At 43.4% G+C, this 27,870-nt stretch overlaps 1 protein-coding gene across 2 annotated transcripts in view; it reads right to left on the bottom strand.

Annotated features, from left to right (window-relative positions):
• Nucleotides 1–21,199, bottom strand: part of IQGAP1 (IQ motif containing GTPase activating protein 1) — a 76,688-nt gene extending 55,489 nt beyond the window's left edge. Inside the window, exons 1-2 of one of the 2 annotated variants that reach the window (XM_075764501.1) lie at nt 21,066–21,199; nt 19,123–19,222 (exon numbers count right to left, since the gene is read on the bottom strand). In XM_075764501.1, coding sequence (XP_075620616.1) covers nt 19,123–19,222; nt 21,066–21,117 — 152 coding nt within the window. In that variant the 5' untranslated portion in view covers nt 21,118–21,199. Of the gene's footprint in view, nt 1–19,122; nt 19,223–20,329; nt 20,436–21,065 lie in introns of those variants that run through there. The other variant, XM_075764500.1, reaches the window with a different exon arrangement.
• Nucleotides 21,200–27,870: the final 6,671 nt, after the last annotated feature.

Below are 27,870 nucleotides of genomic sequence, written 5' to 3'. Positions count from 1 at the left end.
TTTCCAGATGAACAAGAGGAAAGCATTTTTCAAGTCCCACATGGCAGGGTGGGGAGCAGAAAAGAGGGGGAAACTGATTGATGGGCAGCAACCTCTACTCACTTTGGACATTAGGCATTAGAACAATATGCTTTCAATAAGCTTTTCACAGAAACCTTTAATTCTTTTTTTGCTACTTCAGCAGTTTCCACAATGCTCCCTCCCTCTCACCAGCACGGAAAAGGTAATTTTTAACCCAGAATCCGTTTTTCAATCAAATTTCATCACATGACCACACAGGTAATGTGGGACTCTCCAATTTTACTGAAGCTAGGTCAAATTAAAGTAGTAATTACACCTTTCTAATCAGTGAGTCTTACTGCTACGAAATGCAGATCCCCCTCCTAGAACAAGATCCTTGAATATCTACATGCACGTACCACCATCAGCTGCAATTTAGAGCCAAGCCTTCCCTGAGAAGGCAGGACAGTAAAAACGTAACATCAGGTATTGTCAGGCAGCTAGTCTCTCAAGTAAAGCAGTCTTCAAACTTTTAAAGGAAACATTGCTCCATTAGCCAGGATTGGAAAAAATGAACATCAGTCATCTCAACTACCAACTTGTTTAGTCTCCCCCAATACAGCATTATCAAGGATTGTGACAAGTTACACAGAGGTGTCCTATTTTTTCAACAGTATCATAGGCCAATTTTAACCAGAACTGGAGTTTAGACCCAGCAGAAACTTAACATTGATCACACGGCACATGTTTTGCTCTTACACTTGCAAAAATGTCAAAAGTCTGGCTAATCCTGAGACAATGGAAAAAATGTGGAAAAGAAAAAGTCACTCTTCCTCTCGGACTGATTCTAAATAAGCCTGAGAAGAACAACTAGCAACCCATCTCTCCAGAAATTGTTGCAAGAATAGCCAATTTAATCAGCAAAAATAGTACAGCAGACTATAAAAAAACCTAGAAAAACATATAAGGAACACTGTTCATTTCATGACAGGACTACCATGCAGTATGTTCCAGCACAAAAAGAAAACAGAATATGGCATAGAAACAGTCAAAAAAAGTGATCTTTACCAACCAATAAGGAAAGCTCACTTCTCGGCCATCACTAAGTAGTAGTAACTTCAAGGTAAAAATAATTAGTTGCAGAGGCCAGAAATAACTTTTCCTAACCTTTAGCTAGCCCAGAATTTCAAGACAGTGATTTTTCCTTTTGTACACAGACCTAGCCAGTGACATTTTCAACCCTGAGACCAGACTGCAGCCCAGCACACTGTCTAGGTCTGCATCTGGTGGTCACTTCCACTGTGTTGGCCTCAAGAGCAACGCTTCAGTTCTTCTAGCCATTAAATACTGTAAGATAAAGTACGTAACACTAACACGTCATGCTAAAGGATAACCAGTACCACTCACATCAGAGTCTGGTACCAATGCTAAGTGTTGGCTGAAGCTCAGTTGTCCACAGGATCACACCACATTCTGCTTATTGCACACCTCCCCAATTTCATTAGCAGGAAAGCTGCAAACAGAACCTCAATGCAAACTGAGCCTCTAGTTTGGGAGCCACTGGCCACAGAGTTCTTGATCATGGGTCAGAATCACAGGAGTCTTCTCTTTGTAAGCATGTCAGCGCCACAGCACTCCCTGCTTGCTTCTAGTGGTCCCCTACCAACTGTTTCAGAAGGGTGTTGTCTCTTCCTTCAAGAAGGCTGAGTATGCTCCTGAAGGTCTAGAGAGGGACTGGAGGGGCACAGAGCTTGATTCTCTTTCCAGGTGCATATGATGATATCCCCCAGTCTTTGTAACACTGTCTGTATCCTGTGCCAATATATTTTAATTAGCAAATAAGCCTGCCTAAACCTGTGCTCTACTAACACAGTTAGATTGTCTTACACATCTCCTCCTGGTAACCATGAAACAAGCAGGCTATTTGCCCAAAATCAAGTTCTTTAAACACATCTTCATAATGTGATGTCCATGTCCACACTCATACAGTAGGTACAAACTCTTGAAATGAGGCGCTTTCAAAGTAATCCTATTGGTAGTCACCCACTGTCTGTTGCTATGTCCATATACAGACAAAAAGTGCATCTTACACTCTTAGTTCCTTCAAATCTCACAATACTCAAAATTAAACGGAAGAGAAAAGAAAAGGTGCAATATTAATGGATGTACTGAAAATGCCATGAAGAACTTAAGAGTTATTTCCAGTCGCTACCAGTTACGAGTGTTCACTCCCCAACATTTAAAATGCAGGCAACTCCCAGCAGCACTGTTCAGCCTACACAGGGATCTGGAGAGGTACCTGGATGCCGTTAGAAGAGTGACTGAAGAGCTGCTCAACCATTGAGCAGGCTGAAACTTGGAAGCTGTGCAAAAGCTACATGCAATGCTTAGCGAAACTGCTGACAAAGCTTCAAAGATCTTTCTCAAAAACACCAGTCATTTGTACTCTCGGAAGGTATTCACAACACAATGAATACTGGCAGTCTTGTAGAAAGTTCTTAAGAGTCCAAGACTGAGTGCAAGAAACACCTGTGTATCAACATAAATAATATAGGTGCCCTCTACTATGAGAGCAAAGAGGCAAGAAATGACACCGGAGTCCTTCAGCCTGTTGAAGCTAAAGCATTCATGGTATCCAAGATGATGAACTTATTTATAATAACTCCTGAATGTATACACTTCAAGAAAGAGCAATTAAAAGTATTTCATGCCAAAAAAACCCCACAGCTCAGAAAAAAGATTCTAAGTGGGAAGAGCCTTACAACTCATTTGTGTTGGGTTTGTGTGACAAGGTGGGGGGGGGGGGGGGGGCTACAGGGGTGGCTTCTGTGAGAAGCTGCTAGAAGTATCCGCCATGTCTGACAGAGCCAATGCCAGTCGGCTCCATCATGACGGACCCAACACTGGCCAAGGCCGAGGCCATCAGTGACAGTAGTAGTGCCTCTAGGATTACATATTTAAGAAGAAAAAAACCCAAAGAACAACCAGGAGCAATTGCAGCCTGGGAGAGGAGTGAGAGTATGTGAGAGGAACAACTCTGCAGACACCAACATCAGTGCAGAAGGAGGGGGAGGAAGTGATCCAGGCACCAGAGCAGATATTCCCCTGCAGCCCATGGAGAAGACTATGGTGAGGCAGGCTGTCCTCCTGCAGCCCACGAAGGTTGATGGTGGAGCAGATGTGCACTTGCAGCCCATGGAAGATCCCACGCCGGAACAGGTGGACGCACCCGAAGGAGGCTGTGAGCCCGTGGGAAGCCTGCACTGGAGCAGGCTCCTGGCAGGACCTGCGGCCCCATGGAGAGAGGAGCCCACACCGGAGCAGGTTTGCTGGCAGGACTTGTGACCCCATGGGGGACTCACACTGGAGCAGTCTGTTCCTGAAGGTCTGCACCCCATGGAAGGGACCCACGCTGGAGCAGTTCGTGAAGAACTTGCAGCCTGTGGGAAGGACTCATGTTGGAGAAGTTGGTGGAGGACTGTCTCCCATGGGAGGGACCCCACGCTGGAGCAGGGAAAGAGTGTGAGGAGTCCTCCCTCTGAGGAGGAAGCAGAGGAAGAGACACCATGTGATGAACTGACCACAATCCCCATTCCCCCTGTGCCGCTGCGGGGGAGGAGGGAGAGAAATTGGGAGTGAAGTTATGCCCGGTGTGGTGGTTTAACCTCACCTGGACACCAGGTGTCCACCAAGCCACTCTATCACTCCCCTCCTCAGCAGGACAGGGAGGGGAGAAAAATAAGATGGGAAAAAAAACCAATCCCAAACTTGTGGGTCAAGACAAAGGCAGTTTAATGTAGTAAAAGCAAAAGGCCACACGCAAGAAGCAAAGTAAAAAGCAAAAGATTATTCTCTGCTTCCCATCAGCAGGCGATGTCCAGCCGCTTCCTGGCAAGCAGGGCTTCAGCACGCGTAGCGGTTGCTCCAGAAGACAAGCGTTGTAAAAAAAAAAAACAAAAACAAACAAATGCCCCCCCCCCCCCATGCCTCCCCCTATCTCTCAGCTTGTTATTGCTGAGCAGATGTCAGATGGTATGGAATCTCCCTTTGGTCAGTTTGGGTCAGCTGTCCTGTCTTTGTCCCCCTCCCAAGATCTTGCTCACCCCCAGCCTACTGCTGATGGGGGGGAGAAATGTTGGAGAGACAGCCTTGACACGTGCCAGCACTGCTCAGTAGTAGCCAAAACACTCGTGTATTATTAACGCCTTGCTAGCTACCAATACACAGCACGGCACTATGAGGGCTGCTATGGGGAAAATTAACTCCATCTCAGCCAGACCCAATATACCCAGGAAGAAGGGAGGGGATGGGGAAAGGTGTTTTTAGTATTTGGCTTTATTTCTCATTACTCTGACTTAACATCTTTGTCAGTGACATGGACAGTGGGATCGAGTGCACCCTCAGCAAGTTTGCTGATGACACCAACCTGTGTGGTGTGGTCGACATGCTGGAGGGAAGGGATGCCATCCAGAGGGACCTTGACAGGTTGGAGAGGTGGGCCCGTGCGAACCGCATGAAGTTCAACAAGGCCAAGTGCAAGGTCCTGCACGTAGGTCCAATCCCAAGCACAACTACAGGCTGGGCAGGGAATGGATTGAAAGCAGCCCTGAGAAGAAGGACTTGGGGGTATTAATTGATGAGAAGCTCAACATGAGCCTGCAGTGCACACTAGCAGCTCAGAAAGCCATCCACGTCCTGGGCTGCATCAAAAGAAGCGTGACCAGCAGGTCAAGGGAGGTGATCCTACTCCACTCTTGTGAGACCCCACCTGGAGTACTGCGTCCAGCTCTGGGGGCCCCAGTACAGGAGACACATCGAGCTGTTGGAGCGAGTCCAGAGGAGGGCCACGAAGTTGATCCGAGGGCTGGAGCACCTCTCCTATGAGGACAGGCCGAGAAAGTTGGGGTTGTTCAGCCTGGAGAAGAGAAGGCTCTGGGTGAGACCTAATTGCAGCCTTCTGGTATCTAAAGGGAGCCTACAGGAAAGATGGGGAGGGACTGTTTATTAGGGAGTGTAGTGATAGGACAAAGGGTAATGGGTTTAAACTAAAAGAGGGTAGATTTTACAAGGGCATGGAGTGATAGGATGAGGGGTAACGGCCTTAAGCTAAAGGAGGGTAGATTTAGATTAGATATAAGACAGAAATTCTTCCCTGTGAGGGTGGTGAGGCACTGGATGGGGTTGCCCAGAGAAGCTGTGGCTGCGCCCTCCCTGAAGTGTTCAAGGCCAGGTTGGATGGGGCTTTGGGCCAACCTACTCTAGTGGAGGGTGTCCCTGTCGACGGCAGGGGGGTTGGAACTAGATAATCTTTGAGGTCCCTTCCAACCCAAACCATTCTATGGTTCTACGATTAGTAATAAATGAAACTAATTTTCCCAAGTTGCATTTGTTTTGCTCATGATAGTAATTGGTGAGTGATCTCTCCCTGTCCTTACCTCAACCCATGAGCCTTTTGTTATATTTTCTCTCCCCTCTGCAGTTGAAGAGGGCGAATGATAGAGCACCTTTGGTGGGCACGCGGTGTCCAGCCAGGGTCAATCCGCCACATCATCCCACTGTTGAAGTGACATCCTGTTGACCTCGGAGAGAAGCTCCTACTCCAAATGTGCCCAAGCACTCAGCCAGCTAAGGGACTGCCAACATATTCCCTAAGGAAATAACCATCTTGATTTTAAGTAGAGGCAAGTCGCTAGGAAGGGCATGGAATTGTGATACACAAACACCAGGATCCTCTCACCTAATGTTGCACATCAGGCTGGGATTCTACAAGAGCTCTTGCGAGAGCAGGCCTTCAAGTGATGGTTCAATGAGCTAATCCCAGAACATCAAGGCTGAGATCACTGGGCATACTGTTACCTAACAGGCAACTAACACGGTTCTTTAAACACAGTCATCTACAGAAAGACTGGGAAGTCCATCCCTCAAACTATTACAGTACACCACATCTTAAAATAAACCCTTGCACTGGACCTACAGCACTGCATTCTCCCAATTCATTTATCAGAATAAGAAATCTTTTTGCTTACTGCTCTGAAGGAAAAGGTTCCTGCAAGAGTTTATTGCTTACATCTTCAAGCTAGCTAATAAAGATTACCAAAGCTTAACTTCATTCAAACAGTACAGCTACCACCACGTAACAAATAGACTTCACTGTTTGGCTCCTCTCTCGCACTGAAATACACCAGACAGTCAAAACTAGGAAGGCAGTTAGGTGGCATACCCAAGCACTTAACTACAACTTAACATTTTCCTGCTCATGGAGCGTTTCAGGGTGGGGTGGGGGGTGTATCTGCTCAGGATTTTATTTTTCCCCCAGTCACACCACATTCCCAAATGCACAACAGAAGTTACAAAACAGAGGTGAAAGCATATCAACCAAATGCCAGACAGCGGCAGGGACAAATATCTTTAGAAAATTCAAGCCTCCTTGCTGTAGGATCATCTGCATTTCCCCATGGCAACCGCTCTATGCTTACTTCTGTTCTCTTTGTATTTTTTATAGCATCTGCCTGCACTTTATGACTATCCAGTCTAGCAATCTGGTGAGCACAGTCGTTGACAATGCTTCCAGCTACCTAGACCATATTTAATCCAGGAAGCTATCACAAAGGAAGGCACAGATGACAACAGCAGCCCCTATGCCTGTTGATGGTATCAGACCAAAAGTTCGTGCCCCACATAGCCCAATACGCTGTCTCTGACAACTGCCAGTAAGAGAGACGCATATAAACATAGCCTTTTATTAAGCTAGGTAATTGATCGCTCAATTAAATATGCTGTATCTATTCATACGTACCTAAATTATTGCACATAGCATAGGTTTAATTGATGAAACTCTTTGACAGAAGTTTATGAATGTCACATTTGTGAGTTTATCTAACATGCAAAAATGTATTTGGGCATCACAGAACTATTAAAATGCATTAAACTGGTCTTTAGATTTACTTTCATTAGTTCTATCTCACACACAGAAAGTACACAGAACTTAAATACATTTTGCTTTATTTAACACTCAGGCACAAAAGATTGGTTTCAGTCCCCCTAAATCAGACTTTTAACTGTATTCACATAACCAGAGACGTCTATAGATACCTAGCAAAACTTTCAGAAGTACGTATGTACACCGATTTTCTACCTCTGCAGTAAACAATGAAGATCAGCTGTTAACCTGCGAGAACATTTCTTAGGTAATATTAGGCCTTTTTAGATCTTTGAAGCTGTTGCTCTACATCAGCCTTAATTTTTTTTCCCCAACTGAAAAATCCTCATGCTTTCTCCTGGACTTAATAAAATAAGCATTCTTGTGGGTTTTTTTCCCCCTCACCTTTCTACGATTTACACGACTCTGAACAAAACGCTCCAAACCAAGATAGTATTCTACATACTGCAATAAATTACAAAACTGAAGGAAATTTTAAAAAGGTCTTTTAAAGTCTTTTATAAACTAACATACTCACTTCTTTCTTTTAACAGTTAGCCACACAGTCTTAGACCTCACCAGAAACTGACAGCCAGCACACAGGATGCAAAGCTTGAAGTTTGCAACTTCACTAGAAGTACACTACAGTAATTCCGAAGAGGAACGGCACAGTTCCTGCATTGCTCCAGACAACACACAACAAATAGAATCCAATGTTGCCTCTCCGTTTTGTCTTCAGCACTCTATACCAAGGCAAGACAACCCTTGTGCCTCCAAGCAGGGCAACGCTGCATACGCACACCACATATCAAGGATACATGCAAACAATTATTTAGCTTTGAGAGAAATTCTCTTAATCGGTACAGGTGGGCCTAGTACAATCTTTCTCTCACTGCAGCAACAGACTCCAGCTGCCTCCCTCGCATTCTGGAGGCCCATGTGTCTCAGCAAGCACATTGAGCCCAGTCGTCTGACAAAGAACATCCCCACTCTCCATCCCAAGGAAAAGAACAGATGATTTTGCCAGGTCAGCAAACTGACTATTAGAGAATATTTAATCACTCTTAACCAGTACCAATATAAATAAGAGTATTTGCAAGAGCAGGAGTCTCAACTAGAAAAAGACAGTAAGAAACAACAGCTAGAAGCCAAAGCAGGAAAACATAAGTAAATTTTAATCCATTGGAACGATCCACCTAGATATTGGCTGAACTCTCGATACCTGGAGCCTCAAAAAAAAAAAAAAAAAAATCAGTGTTGGATATCTTTATGGTCTAACTCCGTCAAACGTTGTAACGCTGATGTAAAAGTCACATAAAGTAACGTTGTCTAGTCTCGGTTCAAAAAAGAAAAAAAAAAGGCGGTCACACCACGTAATGCTGATGCACAGGCTTTTTAATACTTTGAAAGAGTGCCTAGGGAAAGACTGAAAAAGTTTCTCTCTTCTCCTTTCAGTAGTTTGGAGGGCAAGTGAAAGGTAAAATAACAGTTTTGTCCAGACGGAAATAAGTGGAAAATTTGCACCTGATCTACCAAAGCCAAAATGAAAAACAGACTGCAGCAGCAAAGACCCAACAAATGTTCATATGCTTCAGGTTTTGGCAGTTAATTAGCTAGTTTCACAATTCCTGGATACCTATGTTTCAAAACACAAGGACCTGTAACACAACATACCTGTCCCTGTGTTAAAAAGGACTTTCATTTTTAGTAGAGAGTAGTTTATTTCAAAGGATTTCTGACAAGCAGTAAACAGAATCATCTTCTCAAGCGATAGAGGTTGCGATAAAGCCGCCACATAAATAAGATGTTAACAGGAAAATTTGGCAAGCATCTGGTAAGACGGCAGAAAAACTGCAAGGAGAAGAGGGTAGAACCCTCTGTCAAACTGAGTTTCGGTGATCACAGTATAACTGCCAATCAGAAGCTGGAAATGCACTAGTGAACACTGCTAACCAGCCATTCAATTCATACTACACAAATGACAAATTACATCACACAAGGACTTTCAGAATACCAAGCATTCTACTCAGAACAACAAAACCTCAAGAAAGAAAAACTGTCTCCCTTTTCCCTAACTCCCCACAGGTTTTGCTCACTCTCAGGGTCAATGTTTGCATAACATATCATTGGCTTTCCCCCATCTTGTGTAGTATTCTGCACTGACACATAGAATATCAAACATTACCATCTTTTGCCTGACAACTCATCCTACAGAAACAAGGCTCACAAAAGCAGACTGAAGGACACCAGCACATTCCAGACAGCAGGTGTCTGAGCTAAAGGAAGGCACAACAATATTTATTTAGAATTCCACTCTTCAAAAACATTCAAATCCACGGGGGAGCAAGTTGCTTCTGCAGTATCCGTTAACAGTTGACATCCCGGGAAACAAGATCATAATCAAGAGATGTAGTTTTCAAGAGCAGTCCTTTAAAGTCTTCCAAAGCAGGTAAATCTGAAATCACACCTGTAAACACTCAAGGCTTTGCTCAAATCAGTATGACATATTAAGTCAGGTACCTTTACAACTATTAAAATTATACCAGTAATTACCACAAAACAATCAGAATTGTAATTTGAAATATTCTGTTGAGCAAGATCTGTTTCATAAAGCAAATTTTTGACTGACCATTGGTTTATAGCTCTCTTCTCTAGTTCTCTATCAAAAGCAGCATTCTTAATTTCAATTTCAATTCAAATAGTTTTGAGAAATCTACAAGCTGAAATAGACATTTAAATCTTTGTCACCTGCCCCAGAAAAGAAAAGCTCTTGGATTAACGTAGGTCTAAAGCCAGTGTCTATTGAACCCTGTAAGGTGACAGACAAGTAGGAAATGCAGTTACACCTTTGTACCAACAATGTAGCAAAATATGCCAGACCTTATAGAAGGTGGAAGCTGATTGCATTTTGACCAGAAACCAGAAACCAAAACAGGTTTCACTCAATCTCATACTCACAAGCACCAGAAAGCATTTGATGCCCAAGAAGTTTGTCCAACAATCAGGCAACCAGGAGAAACGATGTCATGCTGTCCACCCAGCAGTGGGCCATTACAACTGACCCAACAATAAGCATAGGAAATCCAGGATCTGTTGCCCTGACATGGAGGGCAAATGGACACCAGTTGCAAGTCCTCCTCACATCTCCCAGGCTCTTCCTCAGTTGGAAACCACAACCAGATTTTACAGGTTACAAATAGGCCTCTTCGTGCCCTTTTGTAGCTGACAGTGATGACTATCTCTGTCCTGTGCCACCTCCGTGACCATCAGGGTTTGTTCCCCTGTGCCTTCAAAGGGTGTCGTGAAACTGAACACAAACATGCTGGAGTCTTGAAGACTAGCTGCTAATCCAGGCATTTTTAAACACAGGTCATTCCAACAGCCCTTCCCTGTTGCACGTGGTACCTCCACATCTAGGTGCTTCCATTCACACCCATTTAGCCCTTCTACTGCAATTCCCTACAGGTGTGCCCAGGAAGACATGCATGGTCACAGCAGCATCACAGCAGAGGAACAAGTGGCCAGAGCAAAAGGGCAGCCCTTACCCCCATCACCCCAACAGTGTCTGCATAAGGATGTACAAAGCTATGGCTTAAAGGCTTTTGCACTGCTCAGTATGCTAACACCATAGGTATTGTATTTTTTTTGACAAATTATACTACTCTCTTATTGAGAGAAGAGGGATCTCAAATTCAGCAGATTATTGCCTCTACATATGAATCTCATTAATTTTTAGTTCAGTTACAGTCACAGACTTGGCCACACATTCTCACAGAGCATCAGAAGAGAAAACTTGCAGACAGCCTCAGTTCTTTGTCCAATTCACCTGAGCAAGGGTATCAGGCAGCCATGCCCAAAAACCCAAACCAAAAACTTCTCTCTAAAATAACTCATTCTACCAACTCTGAATAAATCAAAGAATCACCTGGGAAGATGAAAGAAGATCTCTGAGAGAGCTAACAACAACAAAGTAAAATAAATTTATCACACCAGAGTGTCTCTTCTAGAGAAGTCAGTGGAAATTTAAATGTGTTTCAGTACAGTTTGTGCAGGAGAGGCCAGAGACACGGCCTCTCAAATGAAGAAGAACTGGGAAAACAAGTAAGAGGTCCCAGAACATTCTTATTACCCACAGAGACATTTTCAGTTCAAAGATACCAAAAGCAAAGGATAGCAAGTAACATAGGTCAGATTTTTTTCCCAATGATTGATGTACCTTCCTTGGCAACGTGCAGCTGAATCGAAGACCGTATTAATAATGTGGCATTTAAATCCTTTTCCCCTTGCCCCAGTGAAAGTAAATATAAGGTTCCTCTTTGTTCCATTGCAAACACTGCCAACAACTGGTAAAAATTACCTTAGCTGCTCTTGCTGATGAGGATCCTATCACATTTACCATGTTTGCCAAAAAGATTAGTCTCGAAGAGCTTTTAGGCGAGTACCAAGCACATAGTCATGAGGAACTTAATTATCACATATACAAAAATCTTTTTCAAGACACATTCATTCTGTTGCCAAAACTAATTGCCTTGATCGTTTACCATTAGAAACTAAATAGGCGTAAATAGGCTTGGAAGGTATAGCATCACTAAAGTTATCATACCTCAAACTAAGTTGATTTTTTGCAAATAAGGGTTATAAGCAGCATTCACGGCACCCAATAGTCAAAAAACTGTTTTGTGACAAACTACTTGCTTTATTTTGGACTGCTCTCTTCTTGCATTACATACAATACTCCTTCAGAAACCACTGTCCAAACAGCAAAATGCTGGTCTCTGAGCTGACTTCTGTGCAAACAGCTGTTTCTCCTGGCCAGCCTTTCATTACTATTTCCAGTGAGTCATAAAAAAAGTATTCAGAGTGAGGCAAAGATGGTGGTACCCCACCACTGTCCTTCCCCCACCTCTCTCCACCCACTTTGCAGAAAAAAAATATAGTTCTGAATGTGCATTCCAAGATACTTCCAGTCCAGACAGCCACTCCCTGCCAGCCGCGTGAAGTCATCAACAGAACAGTACAGAAACTGTACAGAAATCTCTCAAGTCCAAACAGGAGCTGATAAGAAGCCCCAGATGAAGTGGTGAGAGCTAAGAGCAGCTACTTCAAACTTACAACTATCGGTAATAAATATTATCTATGAATATTCATGGTTACAATCTAACATGGGACTTGCATCGTATCTGACAGCAAAACAAAAAAAAAAAACAACACAAAAACACCCACAAAACCACACCACACACACAAAAAAACCCCCAACAATCAACCCTAAGAACCCAACCCTGACCTAATTTACAAGTGGAATACAATGGAAATAAAAGGAAATAAAGAAAAAAGGTCTTGATTAGCCTGAATAAAAAGAGGAACCTTATTAATGTCACATAAGAGTAAGTTCTGCTGTGACAATTAGCAACCTTCTGACCCACTCAACTGACCTAGAAGGGTCACTTTTGGTTGGGAAATATATAAGTCATTTTCAGCCAAATGCAGTAATTTCGTAACTTGGATTATACACGAAAATATCAGGACTCCTCACATACAAATATATCTACAAATACATCAATTTATGAATGACCTTATTTTCTCTCTTGACTCTGCAACTGTAAAAATCCAACCATACTTCAATATTACAATTTTTTTTTAAAAAAAGCCTCATTCTAAAGTTAGAAATAAAACAAAGTATCTCCAAAATGGAGTTATACATTTGAAATAAAACATGGGCAAACCAGACAAACATCATCAGAAGTCTCAGATGGCCTCTCATCTAAGTCTGAAGACCTCACCAACAAGAGGAACACTTCCTAAGGTTCTACATTATGGGCTATTGACTATATTACCGCAGATGTTTTCTAAACATAACTAATTTCATCTTTACATCTTTTCCAGCATGCAATACTGACCAGCAATTATTAAAGAGGCGACCATTATGATTTAATGGTTTAAATATAGATGCAGGCTGACCTGCATAAGGCAAAATAGCTTTTCACATATCATAACTACAAAATATGTTTTGTATCTAGTCTATGAACAGTTTAAGATCCACTGCATTATCTCTCTTTTTCTGTTATTTGCCAAAGTTACAATAATTTCCTATGGTTCTGAGGTAACACAATTAATTGCTCATAAATCACTGAAGGACACTAACTGTAGCTGGGCTGCATACACTCTGGACATTAGAATATGAATGCAAATAGAAATATCTTTAAAAGCTAAGAGAAACCCCATCCACAAAGTCAGGTTTGCCTAAATCTGGGGGGGGGGGGGGGGAAGAAGAATGAGCCTCAGAAGTAGACCCAAAACAATCCTCACCTTTCTTTTATTTGAGGGATTCCAGAGTTACATTACAATTCTTGCTGTCTTGAGATTTACAGTAAAACAAAGCAAAAAAAATTTGAAATTCTTGAGCTGCAGCTCTGCCTCACACCATCAGTGTGGCTGTACTCCACAGACTGCTATTACCACTTCATCCTCAGAATCCTCCATGAGGTAGTGCGCTAACTCTACGGATTCAAACCAAGGAAACTGCCTGTATCTAATTTGCAGATTAATTCAAGCAGGATTTAAATAAGATATTCTGCCCACAACTGCTTATGAGACACACAGAGAACTGTTGCAAAACAAAGTGAGAAAGCCTAATCCTGCTGTTCTCAAACTACCTCACTGGGACCTAGCTCTCTATCGCAACCCCTTGTTCTTAACAGAGGCTCAGAAGATACATTATTTTAACTAAACTACCTCAATTTTTCCAAGTTCAGGTTATAAGAGAATGGAACCAATGTAATTATCACCTTTCTGAAAAATTTCTGATTTGCAATGAAACCCACCTCTTGAGATTAATTCTGTGTAAAAGAGCAACTATCACATTTCCTTCACAAGCAGATTTAAGCTGTAGGTACTATATTAAAAATTGTCTTCAAACAAGAGCAAACATTCAGCAAACTGATATCTACACCTTCACAGACACTGAAGAACCAGCTTTACCAAGTTACTCACAGAATAAGCTTTACAGAGCTTCCCATCTAACACTAACGCTAGATGTGTTCAATTTGTCCAGAAAGCGGTGTCCTCTATAATTCTCCTCTTTGTTCTTCTGGGAACCCTACACCTCTGAAGATAAAGAAAACTGTTTAAGCAGATCTTGGATGACTACGCTGAATTCCAAGAGATGACGATATCCATCCAAACATTTTCAAACTAAAAGTGGGAAACCCAAGAAGATGAAGACCAGATTTTTTTCTTTAAACATTAGATTTCTTCTAGGAAACAAAATTTAACTGGGTCACCTGGCAAACAGTTTTAGTGGGTGTTGGGGTTTTTTTTGTTGTTTTGTTTTTGTTTTTTTTTTTTACTTAAAGACATAGACAAGTCATCTCAGTCAAAAAAAATTGCTCCCCACTTTGAAGAGGGAGAGCGAAAAGTCATTCTTATAGAAAAGCAATCAATGAGAAAGACCCTTCAGACTTTGCCACACAGGCACAAAACATCTCTCAAAGTATCATCAGTTTACACTAAGCCATCTTCCAAACTGTCAGAAAGAAGGGGATTACCACAAGATCACAGACAGTATGCTTCAATCCTTAAAAGATTTAATCAGCAATAAAGAGTAAGCAGCATCCTTTTCTTGCTCAGTAGGGATCACCTTCTACAAGAAATCCCAAAAAGGAGAAAAAACCCACATGGTCAGATTCCATCCTGATGCATAAAAAAGAAACACTGCTCAGGCACAATGGAAGTTACACAGTTACTGAAAGCCACATAATCTGGGCACTAAAATGCTTACACCATGCTAAGGCACAACCCAAAACGAAAACATCCCGGGGAAAAGCATGGTCCCATCACTCAGCAAGCCAGAGAAGGAAATGAGAGCCAACAACATTCTAGTTTCCAACTTGGAATACCTAAAATATTCCACAGTGAAAGACAAAGCTTGAAAAAGCCTTTGCCAAATTTGTAAGTGCTAATTTCATCATGAAAATGCCACAACACCCCAACAAGTAACCCATGTAGGAAAAAAGGCTCTCACAACACAGCAAAGAATATTATAGTGCACCTGCCTGACTTCTAGATAATGACGACAAAAAGAAGTTTTCTCAGATTCCCTCTATTCCAGGTAAGTATACCATTACCCTTCCACCAGCACAAGCTGCCATGTCACAACAGAACAGAGTACTTCTTACAGTTTTATCTGCACTGCCACAGCTTTTCTGAATAGACTACTGTGATTTGGAGATAGGAAACACCCCCCCCAAAAAAAAAAAACCAAAACAACCCACCCACACAAAACACCAAACTTGAAGTATTAAACAACACTTATTCATAAAGCCATTTTTATTCAATAAAGAGGTATCTGGTCAAAGCATAGTACAAGAATCCCTCTATTCACAATCTTCATTTTAGCTCCAATTTTCAATTCAATGTCTTTCATAATCTTGAGCAACTCAGTTGCACACCCTGCCCTTCTCCAAGTTGCAAGAATAATGCCTGTTTCACAAGACTGTTGCACATTAGTAGCTGAAGTCAAAAACTGCTAAATAACAATAGAACAGCAGTGACAGCTTAAGAAAAAACAAAACTGGCTGGAATACCATTAAATAAATACAAGTTATTAATACTCCTCTAATAATGCCTCTGATGTATGCTCCTTAGCAGACAGGTATTCCAAACAACTTCATGAAATACTTAAAGCTACTGCACATGTGCTGTTACATCAGACAATTCAGAAATCCAGACTTTTCTGGATTTTTCATTTCAGTATGAAATTAGGTGCTAGCCAATTTTCATCTTACCTTCTTCTAATAATTATGAAAAAAAAAAAAAAACCCCACACTTCTGCTTCTAGATTCTGTATTTGCTGCTTGATTAAAGGGATAGCAAGCCTCTGACATTCATAAAAACTGAATATAAACTACAGTGCCTGAATGCAGTATTAGAATGTAATATGATAATATGATTACAAGCTGAGGAGGGGGACCACTAAGAATCGTTCTTCAACCACCTCCCACCCTGCCTCAGCCGCCATCAACTTTACAACGTTCACCTTTTCAGCTTCTGAGAGTGTGACACAGGGCACACCAGATACTTTCCTCTGCTATTAGACCCTCCTCTTCTTATAACTTCCAATCTGAAAGCCTCTCACTATGAAGAAAGATTATAAACCCTCCTATCCATACCCATAGCTCTGAGGCACTGTAATCTAATTCACACCTTATGTCTCAGTTACACTACTGGTAAAGAAGTCAAATACAGAAAATCTCAGACCAAGGCCATTAATTTAAAATACAATGATCTCTTACAGTTCTGGTTTAGTTGTTTTTGTTAAACAAACTCCTTTCCAACAACGCAGCCAAGAGCCCTCTTTTAGGCTGTACTAGTAGTAATAAAAAACTTCAAAGGACAATTTACAAAAAGACTGCTCAGTGAGGAAAAAAACAAATCTTGGGAGCAGACCATGAACTCAGGCCTTTCTGCTCTCACTTATGTATCTTAATTATTAAACTAAGGAGTCTGCTCCCCTCCTTCTGGTCATTTAATCTTTAACTCGCATGCAAAGTGGTATGGCTTCAGCTATAGGAGTCAGGAATTGCCACTCACATATGCACGAACAGCCGGTGTAGGCCACTAAGCAAACATCGGTTGAGGGCTGAAAAAGAGGTATTTGAAGCTCTCCAAGCAGACCTTCCACTTAACAAGTGCTCTGATTGCCAAGGTGCGTACAAGGAAAGTTGTAACACCACTACCTGCATTTTGAGCAAGACAGCTGTTGCTTCGTTCTTCACAAAACATACTGGCAACCACCAGGCAGTATTTGAAACATCTCAAGGCTTCTCCTGAGACAAAACTGTGAAAACATCTTGTTTCTGACAAGGTGCAACAAAATCAAAAGCCCAGCTGCTCAGCCTCATCAATACCAAGGCAATACTCAGAAGCAGAGAGAAGATGGCCAAGAAACTTTAGAGTCAAAGAAGAGTTATCTAAAGGGTAAGTCCCATGATTAAGCAACGGCTTAATGAAAACATTAAAGCTGTTGCTGTGTTAGGTATTTTTGCCTGGTTTTTTTTTTTTTTTTTTTGCAAATCTGGACATGGAATGGAACAGAGAACCAGCACCTTGGAAAGTGTTTACTCCGAGGCCAGTGACAAAGAGTCCAAAAGTGATGGATCTGGGGCTCCTTCAAGCACAGACAGTGACTACAGGACAACCCATCTCTCCTTGTCAGCCAGTGTTTGATCCTAAAGATTTTGGATTCAAAAGGAAGGAGTTATCTTGACATATAATCAGATCTTTCTCACTGCTTCAAAGCTCATCCAAATCCATATGGTCAGAAAATTATTATCTGTTAGTAACTAAGCAGCCTCTGTGAATCTACAGTAGTGACAATTGCTATGAAGCACCTAAAAGACTATAGCATAAACTGAGTGCTCCCCACACCTTCACAAATATACTATACATTCTTGGTAAGGCAGTGTAAACTATTAAAATCCTGGAATAAAGTCCTTCTTTATACTCTGCCAGCACTGAACTTGTACAAACTCAGCATTTCCTCCCCAACAAAATCACTACAGTGGAACATACCTGTATTGCTGGGGAAGACTTACACAGATTTATCCAAAATTCATCACCCAGTCAGCAGAAGAGAAAGTTTTCTGACTCTTGATCCATATCATCTTTTGAAGGACAAAGGTAGACTGAAGTATTCAGTGAGCCATGACAAAATGTGCAGTTGACTACAGCATGTTTTTATGCATGCTCCGTACTTTTCTACTGCTCTAGAAATTATTTTCTGTGGCATACATATTGGCTAGTTTGCCTAGATCTTTGTGGGAACAAGGAAAGTCTAAGCTCACAATCGATTTCCTGACTAATTACAAAATGCTCACAACCCATTTCCTGCCTAATTACAAAATACAAACTGAAACACTAGCCTTACTTTCAAAAGTGTTGGGGGCAGGGGGAGTCACCAATATAAACATTCTCTCATCTCTTTCTCTTTAACTCTGTTCTTGAAAACCTGCCTTTGATCTCAATCTCAGCTTCAAAAACATATTTTAAATTTCAAGTAAAAATTCAATTTATACAAAGGCATGAAAGACCCAACTTGTCGTGAAGTGAAGGAGTAGACAAATCGGTCTCATTCCTATTCTCCATGTACAGCATGTAGGATTGAATGTTTGCCAAAAGACTTCAAAAACATCGACAGTAAGACTTCATGCATTCATTTTTCATATTGGTTCTTTTTCCTCTAATAGCAGATATAGATATATAGCATCTACTGTGTTCTGATCACACTTTCATTAATTGTCAGAATGAAGAAATAGAGCATGCTTATTAAACATGGATACGACACATGCTACACACATGCTGGAGGACAGGAATAAGTTCAAAATTATTTCAACATATTAAAGATAAGGAAAAATCAAATTTGGCAGGATCAAGTGAAAAGTAACACATTCAGGAAAACACAATAGACTGTATAAAGACAGGAAGAGGAACAAATTTCAGCAGCACACCTTCAAGGAAAAGGGTAGCAACTCAGCAAAACTCTACAACATCATACTATTATGAAAACGTAGGTGCCATGCCATAATGTACGATACTAGCATATCTATCAGGGTACATAAACCAATCCTTGTGCTTTTATAAGTATGCATGCTAACACCCCTGTGGGAAAACTTTTCTCTGTTTTGGCAGTGCACTTCCAGAAAGACATGGAGCAAGTGGAGAGAAGCCAGACCAATCCAGGGAAAAGTACTACAGATCTATTAAATAGGACCCACAGAAAAACATGCAAGAATTGGATTGTCAGTCTAAAAGAAGATAAGTGCAAGGGAAATAACTGTAACCTTTTACAAATTTAAATTGTAACAGTGTAAGAGGAAAACCATAACCTGTTCTTCATGTCCATCGATAAGAGTGAGGTAATACTGCACCAAGACATATACAAGGTAGCTAACAGGGAGGGAAAAGCCATCCAGTGATAGGAATAGCGCAGCACAACAGCTACGGAGTCCTTGTCACGAAAAGTCTTTAAGAACACGTTAGATAAGCACATCAGGTGTCAGTTGGTTTTGGGGTTTATTTTTTTTAAATGAATCTATATAGCCACTAAGAAACACAGAAAAGAGGTAAGCTACATCCAAGTTATTCCCCTTACCAGATATCACAACTTCTTTTAAAGCACCAGCAGTTTCAAAACCACTTATTCTTACCTCTTTGCTTCCTCTAGATGACAAAGGTATTCATAGGCTACATTCTGGCGTCGTCTTTCATCCATTTCCTCTGCTGTTAATCTCTCATTATCCAAGACAGCTGCAAACAGTCAAAACACATTCTCAGGTGGTTGAAGATTTAATATAACTGAACAGGCACACCAAAAATCAGATCCAACCTTTCCCATAGAAACTCATCACAGGTTTTATTTGATTCAGAAAAATGAAGGACCAAAGATACCCTTTACAAGCAACAGAACAGATCCTGTTTCCTTATCCTTCCTTCCTTGTCACATAAACTTTTCACCTTCCCTCTTTCTGATTTCTCAATTTGACTGTGATCCAACTTTTCCCATCTTCCAATTTCTTAGAAACAGTCCTTCATTTTCTTATTTTCCTCTAGCTTTGCCTTTCTCTTCCTCAAAAGCACATCAGTGACCACACGTCCTTCCCTCTATCCTCTGATTTGGCAGTCAAAGATTAAGGAAGAACAACAATATATATTCACATGTCATAATCTCTTCTGTATCTTTACAGTCCATCTCTTCAAAAGATGGAAACGTTACTCACAGTCTTCATCTGGAAGGGAATCATTCAGATCCACAACCTGCGTGTCATCTTCGGATCAAGCTGAGGACCGACATAGGGGTATAATGCCTAAATCTTCAGATTCTGTGTGTTTAAAGCCTCAGTGATAAAGCCTGCTTTTTCCACTCTTACAGCTAAATATCTCATCCATGCTCTCATGTCAAAAAAAACCCCAACACAAAACCCCCACTTTTTTTTAGATTTTAGAGACCAACTTGACAAATAGGCAATGTCTCATACCATTGTTAATCAAAGGTTAGCTTACACCTAAAATGCCTTCAGCAAATACATGCAAGTGATGAGGTATCAACTACAGCACTTGGATCAAACAAAATCTTGGTTCAAACTGCAAAGGGTCTCTTAGAACCACCTTGGAGAACGGCAAAAACATCTTTCTGATTACTCCAACCCCACCCAAAGTTACAAGAGCTGAAAACTGTCCCAAACCACAGGGTAACGCCTATCAGTAAGGAAAAAGTCCCTCCCATCTTGACTCCCCAACTCAATCCTTCCTTCCTACGTTAAAACGAGTGTCGAGCACACATCCTTTCCACGAGCACTCCACCCGCTGCCGCCCTCCCTGCCCGCCCCGGCCCTGCGGCCTCCGGCTGTGGCTTACGACATCTCCCATCCACAGCACCGCGTTCTTCCCCGCCTTTGCTCATTTTTGACGTGGTATCGCAGCACAAGCGAGCACGTATCTCGCACATCTTGAGCTAAAGCCTCCCTCTCCGCAGCAAGCGTATGACAAGGAGGTGGAGGCGTCCGATCGGAATGCGCGTTTCGCCCCTACGTTAGGTGTCGTCGCCGAAATACGCGGGAAAGAAGGCAGGAATCGCCGCGGCGGCGACCCGCGACCCCGCGCCCCCCTCCTGCCGGGGCGCCCCCGCGGCTGGGCGGCGGCCGCGTCCCCTCCCACTAGGGGCGCCCCCGCCCCGCGCTCCCCCCCTCCGCCCCGCGCTCCCCCCCCCCGCCCGCGGCGGACATCTTGGGCGAGGCACGGAGCCCGCCCGCGGGAGGTGACGGCAGGAGAGCCAGACGATGCCCCTGCGCTGCCCATCCACCGTCTTCTCCCAGCGCCCGGGGATGGACGTCGAGCTTGGACGAGCTCCCGCACCGCACGGCACCCGCCCCGCAGGAGGCACGGCGGGCCGCGCCCCGCAGCCCGCGCGGAGAGCTGACGGGGCCCAGTGCGCCCGTGGGCGAGTCCCACAGCCAAGGCCCCGCGGCTTCCCCCACGCCTGCGGCGCCCCAGCCTCCACCTCCAGCATCAGCCCCTGGAAGGGACGGACAGCGTGGACCGGGCACGTCGTTGCTCGAAGGCTGCGCGTATCCCCGGACGCCCCAGTACTCACAGCCATAGTGGGGCCGGGACATAGCCAGCCCGTCCACCTCCTCCGCCGCCATGGCGCTGGGCTGGGCTGGGCCGGGACCGGCCGGGAGCTGGGCGCGGGCGCGGCTGTTCCTCTTCCTGCCACACTGGGAGTGGCGGGGGGAGGGGCCGTTGCTCCGCGCCCCCCCCCTCCCCGCCCAGGCCACACCTTTGCCACCCTCATCCGCTGCAGAGGCAACGCGACAACTTGACCGGCCGCGCTGGCCGGACTCGGTGCCCGGCATAGCTCGGCCCCGTTCCACAACCCTTAGCCCCGACGGCCCCGGGCCTGTCCGCCTTGCCCTGTGTCCAGGTCCCTGTGTCCCTCCCCGGGGTCCCCCTCACAGGGCCCCCACCCAGGCCCTGTCCCACCTGTAGCCATGAGCTTTCCAGTCAGCTCCATTCATAACACCCAGATAGGCTCTGACCCAAGTTCTGCCAGCCCTGTTACATGGGACGCAGCCCAGGTCAACCCAGTGATGACCCTACATCTACCCTCTCAACCCTTCCAGCCTCCTTACAAAAACAGTCCCACTGTGCCAGCCCCTGTGCGTACAGTGCAGCCAGATCAGCTCAGCCTTGGCAGTCTGGTACCCTTCCACGTACCTTGCTGGGCCAGGCTTCCCAGACCTCCTCAGCAGCAAAACCTGGCCTTGCTGGACACAGTTTTCCCCTTCTATCTAAACGGCTCTGCTGACCACACCATGGTAACTCACCTGAAATGAAGCAGGGTGGCCCAAAACATCAGCATGCAACAACATGCGACATTCAGCAGCACTGCCACAGGAGATAATTATGCCCTGAAAGTTCCCTTTCCCTCAGTGCGTGTTAAGCTCATCTATTACTGTTGCTTTGGCTAGTTGTAGTTCAAGAGTCAGAGTACTGAAGATGTCATCATATGTCCGTTTAAATTAGTCCCATAAATTTTGCTGCCAGGGTATAAGCTTACTACTTAAGCACAAATTAAGTAATTAGGAACACTAATACCATCTATTAGGAAGGGCATCATCAACAGGTAAGGGAGGTGATCCTTCCCCTCTTACCGGTGCTGGTGAAACCACATCTGGAGTACTGGGTCCAGTTCTGGCTTCCCCAGCACAAGGAAGACATGGACATAACGGAACAAGTTCAGTGAAGCACTGAGCAACTGATTAAGGGCTTGGAGCATCTGACATATGTAGAGAAGCTGAGAGAGGACAGGACAAGAAGCAATGGGAAGTAGACTGAAATTCATAGAAAGTCCACTTAAAGATAAGAAGAAACATTTTTACTCTGAGGGTGGTCAAACACTAGAACAAGTTGCCCAGAGAAGTTGAGGAGGTACTTCAAACTTAACTGGATACAGTTCTGGACAACCTGCTCTAGTTGACCCTACGTTGAGGAAGCAAGGTCGGACCAGAGATTTCCAGAGGTCCCTTCCAACCTAATGATTCTGTGAGTCCATGAAAAGGTATATTTACATAAAATTTTTAAAGGGTCTGTATGAAAGGGAGACTAAGTGAAAGCTGGTTTTGTTGATTATAAGGGTTACGTGTACAGTTCAACAGTTACGGAAGTAACTACATAGGTGAATGCCAGACATAAATTACAAACCAAAAGGGTTTATAAGAAACAGTTATAGTTCTAATTATTAACATTTATTTGCATTACTTCTCATGTGGCCACTTTGCAGTTATGCAATGAGAAGCCATTTAAAATAATGTTTATATGTAGATTGTGCAGTACAGAACTGGTTTTGTTCCCCCTAAAAATCCTGTAGTATTTTTTGCACAGTGCCGCAATCCTCCCTCAAAAAAACCTCATAAGCTTACTCTTTCCTATAAGACCCATTCTGATAAGAAACATAAAATATGATTCTTACACATCATCAAAGAATCTGGCTAAACTTTTTCAAAGTTATATTTCAGTGGTTCCTGTAATAGCTGCCCTGATTTAAGATTTCTGGTCTTTGTTACCGTCTCTGCTAACTGTTGTTTGTTAGGGTTTGTGTATCTATGTGTTTAATTTATTGCCGCTCCTGTTTCTTGTCATCTTTTTTTTTTTTTTAAATGTTGAATAGGCGCTAGTCAGATAGCCTTACAAAGAGCATTGCAGAGGTACCAATTTTTCTCTAGTTTCAAAATTTGAGTGATCAATTCCGTAAAAAAAAAAAAAATAGGCCTTAATGCCTAATCACCAGGCTTCCCAAGGGAAACAACAGGTCAAAAATTCAGTCCTTTATTTAAACTACTGTTATCTGTTCTTTTGCAGATATTTATTGGCCACTTCCCTTATGAAAAAGATTATTTCTGTGAACGGTGCTGAAAAAAAGACGTCTAGAACACCTGGAGACTCTGAAGCTATGATTCTACAGTCACTTAAAGATAACCTAGCCACAGGCTACCACTGAAACATAAGCAATCTCCAATCTCTTCAAATCCTCCTCCAAACAGGATAGTATGTACAGTTATCACACCTGCCCTTCCAAAGTATTATGGTCTTGCAGTCCAAAAAAGATTGGAAAATAATAGCATGTTCAAACAACCTTGTACTGAATAATTGTTCACGTGTATCCTCATTTCCAGCAAAACAAACCCTGAAGATGGAGTAGGATCTGCTCTAGGTCCCATTTAGCACTAAGAATTCCAAGCCATCACTTATTCTCTCTGTAGCACACATGAAACTCTCAGAGAGCTGGAGTAACATTCGTCTATTGCTTCTCTGCATCTTAGCATCCTTCATTTTGATGATCCATCTCATCCTTACTAATAGTTTTTTTCTTAATACTATTTTTGTACTTTAATCATGTACAGCCAATCATGACCTTTCCCTTTTGGTCCCATTTATCCCGGATAAGTTTAACTCTTATCCTCTATGTCTAAGTTTAGATTCCTATTCATTTTCGCTGTCTTCCCTAATTACCCGGCTTAGCTACATGTTCTGTGTCTACAGGGTCAGAATGCCCTGTAGGAATCCAGATGGAGCTGTCTCAATTAACTATATGTATTTTATATACATGTATCAAAAAATATGTGTGGGTGTGTATAAAATACTCCCATCCCTCATATACTTGATTATACTCTTTTGTATATGGTTGCATGTTAGGCTATGGATTGCCAAGAGCAAAAGCTGCCTTTTGGCTCCCAATATCAGATCAAAATCATAGTGGTCAAATGTGACAAGTTACTGACCCAGTCTTAAAAGAAACAAATGCACAGACATATGCACAAACATCTCCGCACACACAGCCCCCAGTTCTAGTTCACAACTGCACTCTTAGTGCTAGCCCAGATCACTCCCATAGCCTTGATCCGCCCGTGTTTGCAGCAGGGAACTTTGCATGAAGCTTTGGAGAAACTGCAAAGAAAGCAAGCAGCTGCACACCTGGGACAAGAAAATGCAGACTACACCATCCCACATGCTTCTACTGCACCAGACAAGCCAGGAAGGAAAAAGGGAAGTCTGGCTTTAAAAATGGGTCTCCTCAATCACCTCTGCTGCCAGAGTCTGCTTTTGCATCCTGACCTCGCTTCAAATGGCCCAGCAGCTGCCTGGGATACAGCCCTGCATGCACACTGTCTACAGGACTCCCCGTGGAAGACTGAGAGCAAGTGACACAAAAGCATGGAGCCTAAATCCTGCTCAGTTATGCTGATAGTCATGACATGATGCTAGGGCACAGCAACAGGCTGCTGGAATAGCAGAGGAGTCCTTATTCTTTGGAGGCAAGTTAGCAATATCCTTACTCTGAGCACCCATCTCCTTCTCCCCTCACAACAGTGCAACATGGGCAAGCTCTGTACTGGCACAAAGGCTTCTTGAACTGGAAAACTGTACACTTGTCACCACACACCAGGAACAGTTTCTCTCGAAGGACCTTTCCTGTGCAAGGAAGCTCCACAGCTACCTGGAAAAACAGAACAGAAAAAAAATATTGAGTAATTCAAGATTCATTTTGTCTGTGGTACATGCTCCCTGTCTTTTTATCCACTTAGTAAGGCTGTCTTGTTTCCTCTCTATTTGATCTCATGTAGGCTACCTAAAAAGACACTTGCTGAACCAAGAAAGTAATTTAAGTCCTGAGCATACCACAATATTTAGCTGGAAGCAAGTGACTGGGGATGAGCCAGATTTACAGATTGTAAAGACAAGACACAATGAGACATCTAGTCTGACCAATTCTGCAACGCTGGCCGCATACCAAACACCCTGCATCAAACCCATAACTTTCACCATCAAAGAAGGACTCCAATGATGAAAAAGCCACCGTATCTGTATTTAAATTGCTTTCATGGTTAATTATAATCTTACAGAATCATACAATCTTAAGATTGGAAAAGACCTCTAAGATCATCAAGTCCAACCATCGACCCAATACCACGTCTACTAAACCATGTCCTCAAGTGCCACGTCTACATGTTTTTTGAACACCGCCAGGGATGGTGACTCCACCACCTCTCTGGGCAGCCTGTTCCAATGCCTGACCACTCTTTCGGTGAAGAAATTTTTCCTAATATCTAATCTAAATCTCCCCTGATGCAACTTGAGTCCATTTCCTCTTGTCCTTTCGCTAGTTACTTGGGAGAAGAGACCAACACCCACCTCACTACAACCTCCTTTGAGGTAGCTGTAGAAAGCAGTAAGGTCTCCCTTCGGCCTCCTCTTCTCCAGGCTAAACAACCTCAGTTCCCTCAGCTGCTCCTCATAAGGCTTGTGCTCCAGTCCCTTTACCAGCTTCGTTGCCCTTCTCTAGACACGCTCCAGCATCTCAATGTCCTTCTTGTAGTGAGGGGCCCAAAACTGAACACAGTATTCAAGGTGTGGTCTCACCAGTGCCGAGTACAGGGGCACAATCACTTCCCTACTCCTGCTGGCCACACTATTCCTGATACAAGCCAGGATGCTGTTGGCCTTCTTGGCCACCTGGGCACACTGCTGGCTCATGTTCAGCTGGTTGTCAATCAGCACACCGAGGTCCTTTTCCACCAGGCAGCTTTCCAGCCACTCTTCCCCAAGCCTGTAGCATTGCCTGGGGTGGTTGTGACCGAAGTGCAGGACCCGGCACTTGGCCTTGTTAAACTTCGTACAGTTGGTCTCGGCCCATCAATCCGGCCTGCCCAGATCCCTCTGCAGAGTCTTCCTACCCTCAAGCAGATCAACACTCCCACCCAATGTGGTGTCATTTGCAAGCTTACTGAGGGTGCATTCGATCCCCTCATCCAGATCATTAATAAAGATACTAAACAAGACTGGCCCCAAAACTGAGCCCTGGGGAACACTGCTTGTGACTGGCCGCCAACTGGATTTAACTCTGTTCACAACACTCTGGGCTTGGCCTTCCAGCCAGTTTTTTACCCAGCGAAGAGTACACCTGTCTAAGCCATGAGCTGCCAGCTTCTCTAGAAGAATGCTGTGGGAGACAGTATCGAAGGCTTTACTAAAGTCCAGGTAGATAACAGTATCCCCAGTATGATTCACTTCTAACAATTCACTACCTTCCACAAAAATTAGCTCCCTCCACAGCCCCCACCTTTGATAAAGGAAAGCTCCTTCTGCTCTAATAAATTTTACACCCTGTTTTCTCCTGCCCTGTTCTCAAGGAAGACTCTTGGGATTTTCCATTTTTTGTGAAGGAATGCTGCTGTAAGCTCAGTTTCTGGCTGCAGAAGACGACTGTGCTCAGATTCAAGATTTCTCTAATTGATTAACTATGTAACATGTATTTCTGTTGATAAAAGCTTTACATTAATAGTACTGTACAAAGACACCACTAAATTACATATTTAGTCTTTACATACTAAACATTTTTTGGTCAATTATTGAGCTATCGCTACATATTTAACTACCTATAAGCTATCTATAGCATGCTTAGCTTTCTAATCTACTGAAAATAGTATTTAAATTCAGCATTAATCAAAGCCCACCTGTTGGCACAGAACTTTTGGTCAGTAGCATGGGATTGAACCAAAGCTTTTCACGAACAGGGGAAGGACTGCCACTAACTTCAGCGCTGTCAGATTGAAGCCAACAGTACTAAGTATCAAATACAGCTTCCTAAAAGCAGGAATGGCACATAGCTTTCCTGGCCCAATTGTATACTGTGATATTTATGTCAATCATGAACAACAAATGCCTAGTCAAATTCATAGAATCATAGAATGGTTTGAGTTGGAAGGGACCCTAAAGCCCATTCAGTTCCAACCCCCCTGCCATGGGCAGGGACACCCTCCACTAGACCAGGCTGCCCAAAGCCCCATCCAACCTGGCCTTGAACACTGCCAGGGAGAGGGCATCCACAGCTTCTCTGGGCAAGCCCATACAGTGCCTCACCACACTCACAGGGAAGAATTTCTGCCTTATATCTAATCTAAATCTACCCTCCTTCAGCTTAAGGCCATGAGCCCTCATCCTATCACTCCATGCCCTTGTAAACTGTCCCTCTCCAGCTTTCCTGTAGGCCCCTTTAGGTACCTGAAGGCTGCTATGAGGTTTCCCTGGAGCCTTCTCTTCTCCGGGCTGAACAACCCCAACTCTCTCAGCCTGTCTTCATAGGAGAGGTGCTCCAGCCCTCGGATCATCTTCACGGCCCTCTTCTGGACTCGCTCCAACAGGCCCATGTCAAATTCCTCAGTCTTTATTCAAACAACAGAAGCTTTGTCAATATAAAGAGGATAGTTTTATTATACTGAGACATGATAGAATGATGCCGTTGGGGCTCTCAAGTTACATGTAAAGATAGCTACAGAAAGCAAATGCATACATGTCAGGGAGACCATACCAAAACATTCTTTAGAAAATGAGGCAAAGTA

Source organism: Balearica regulorum, chromosome 12, assembly GCF_011004875.1.
Source record: "Balearica regulorum gibbericeps isolate bBalReg1 chromosome 12, bBalReg1.pri, whole genome shotgun sequence".
Lineage (NCBI taxonomy): Eukaryota > Metazoa > Chordata > Aves > Gruiformes > Gruidae > Balearica > Balearica regulorum.
Note: the sequence above shows the minus strand (reverse complement) of the source record. Positions and strands in the feature narration are given on the sequence as shown.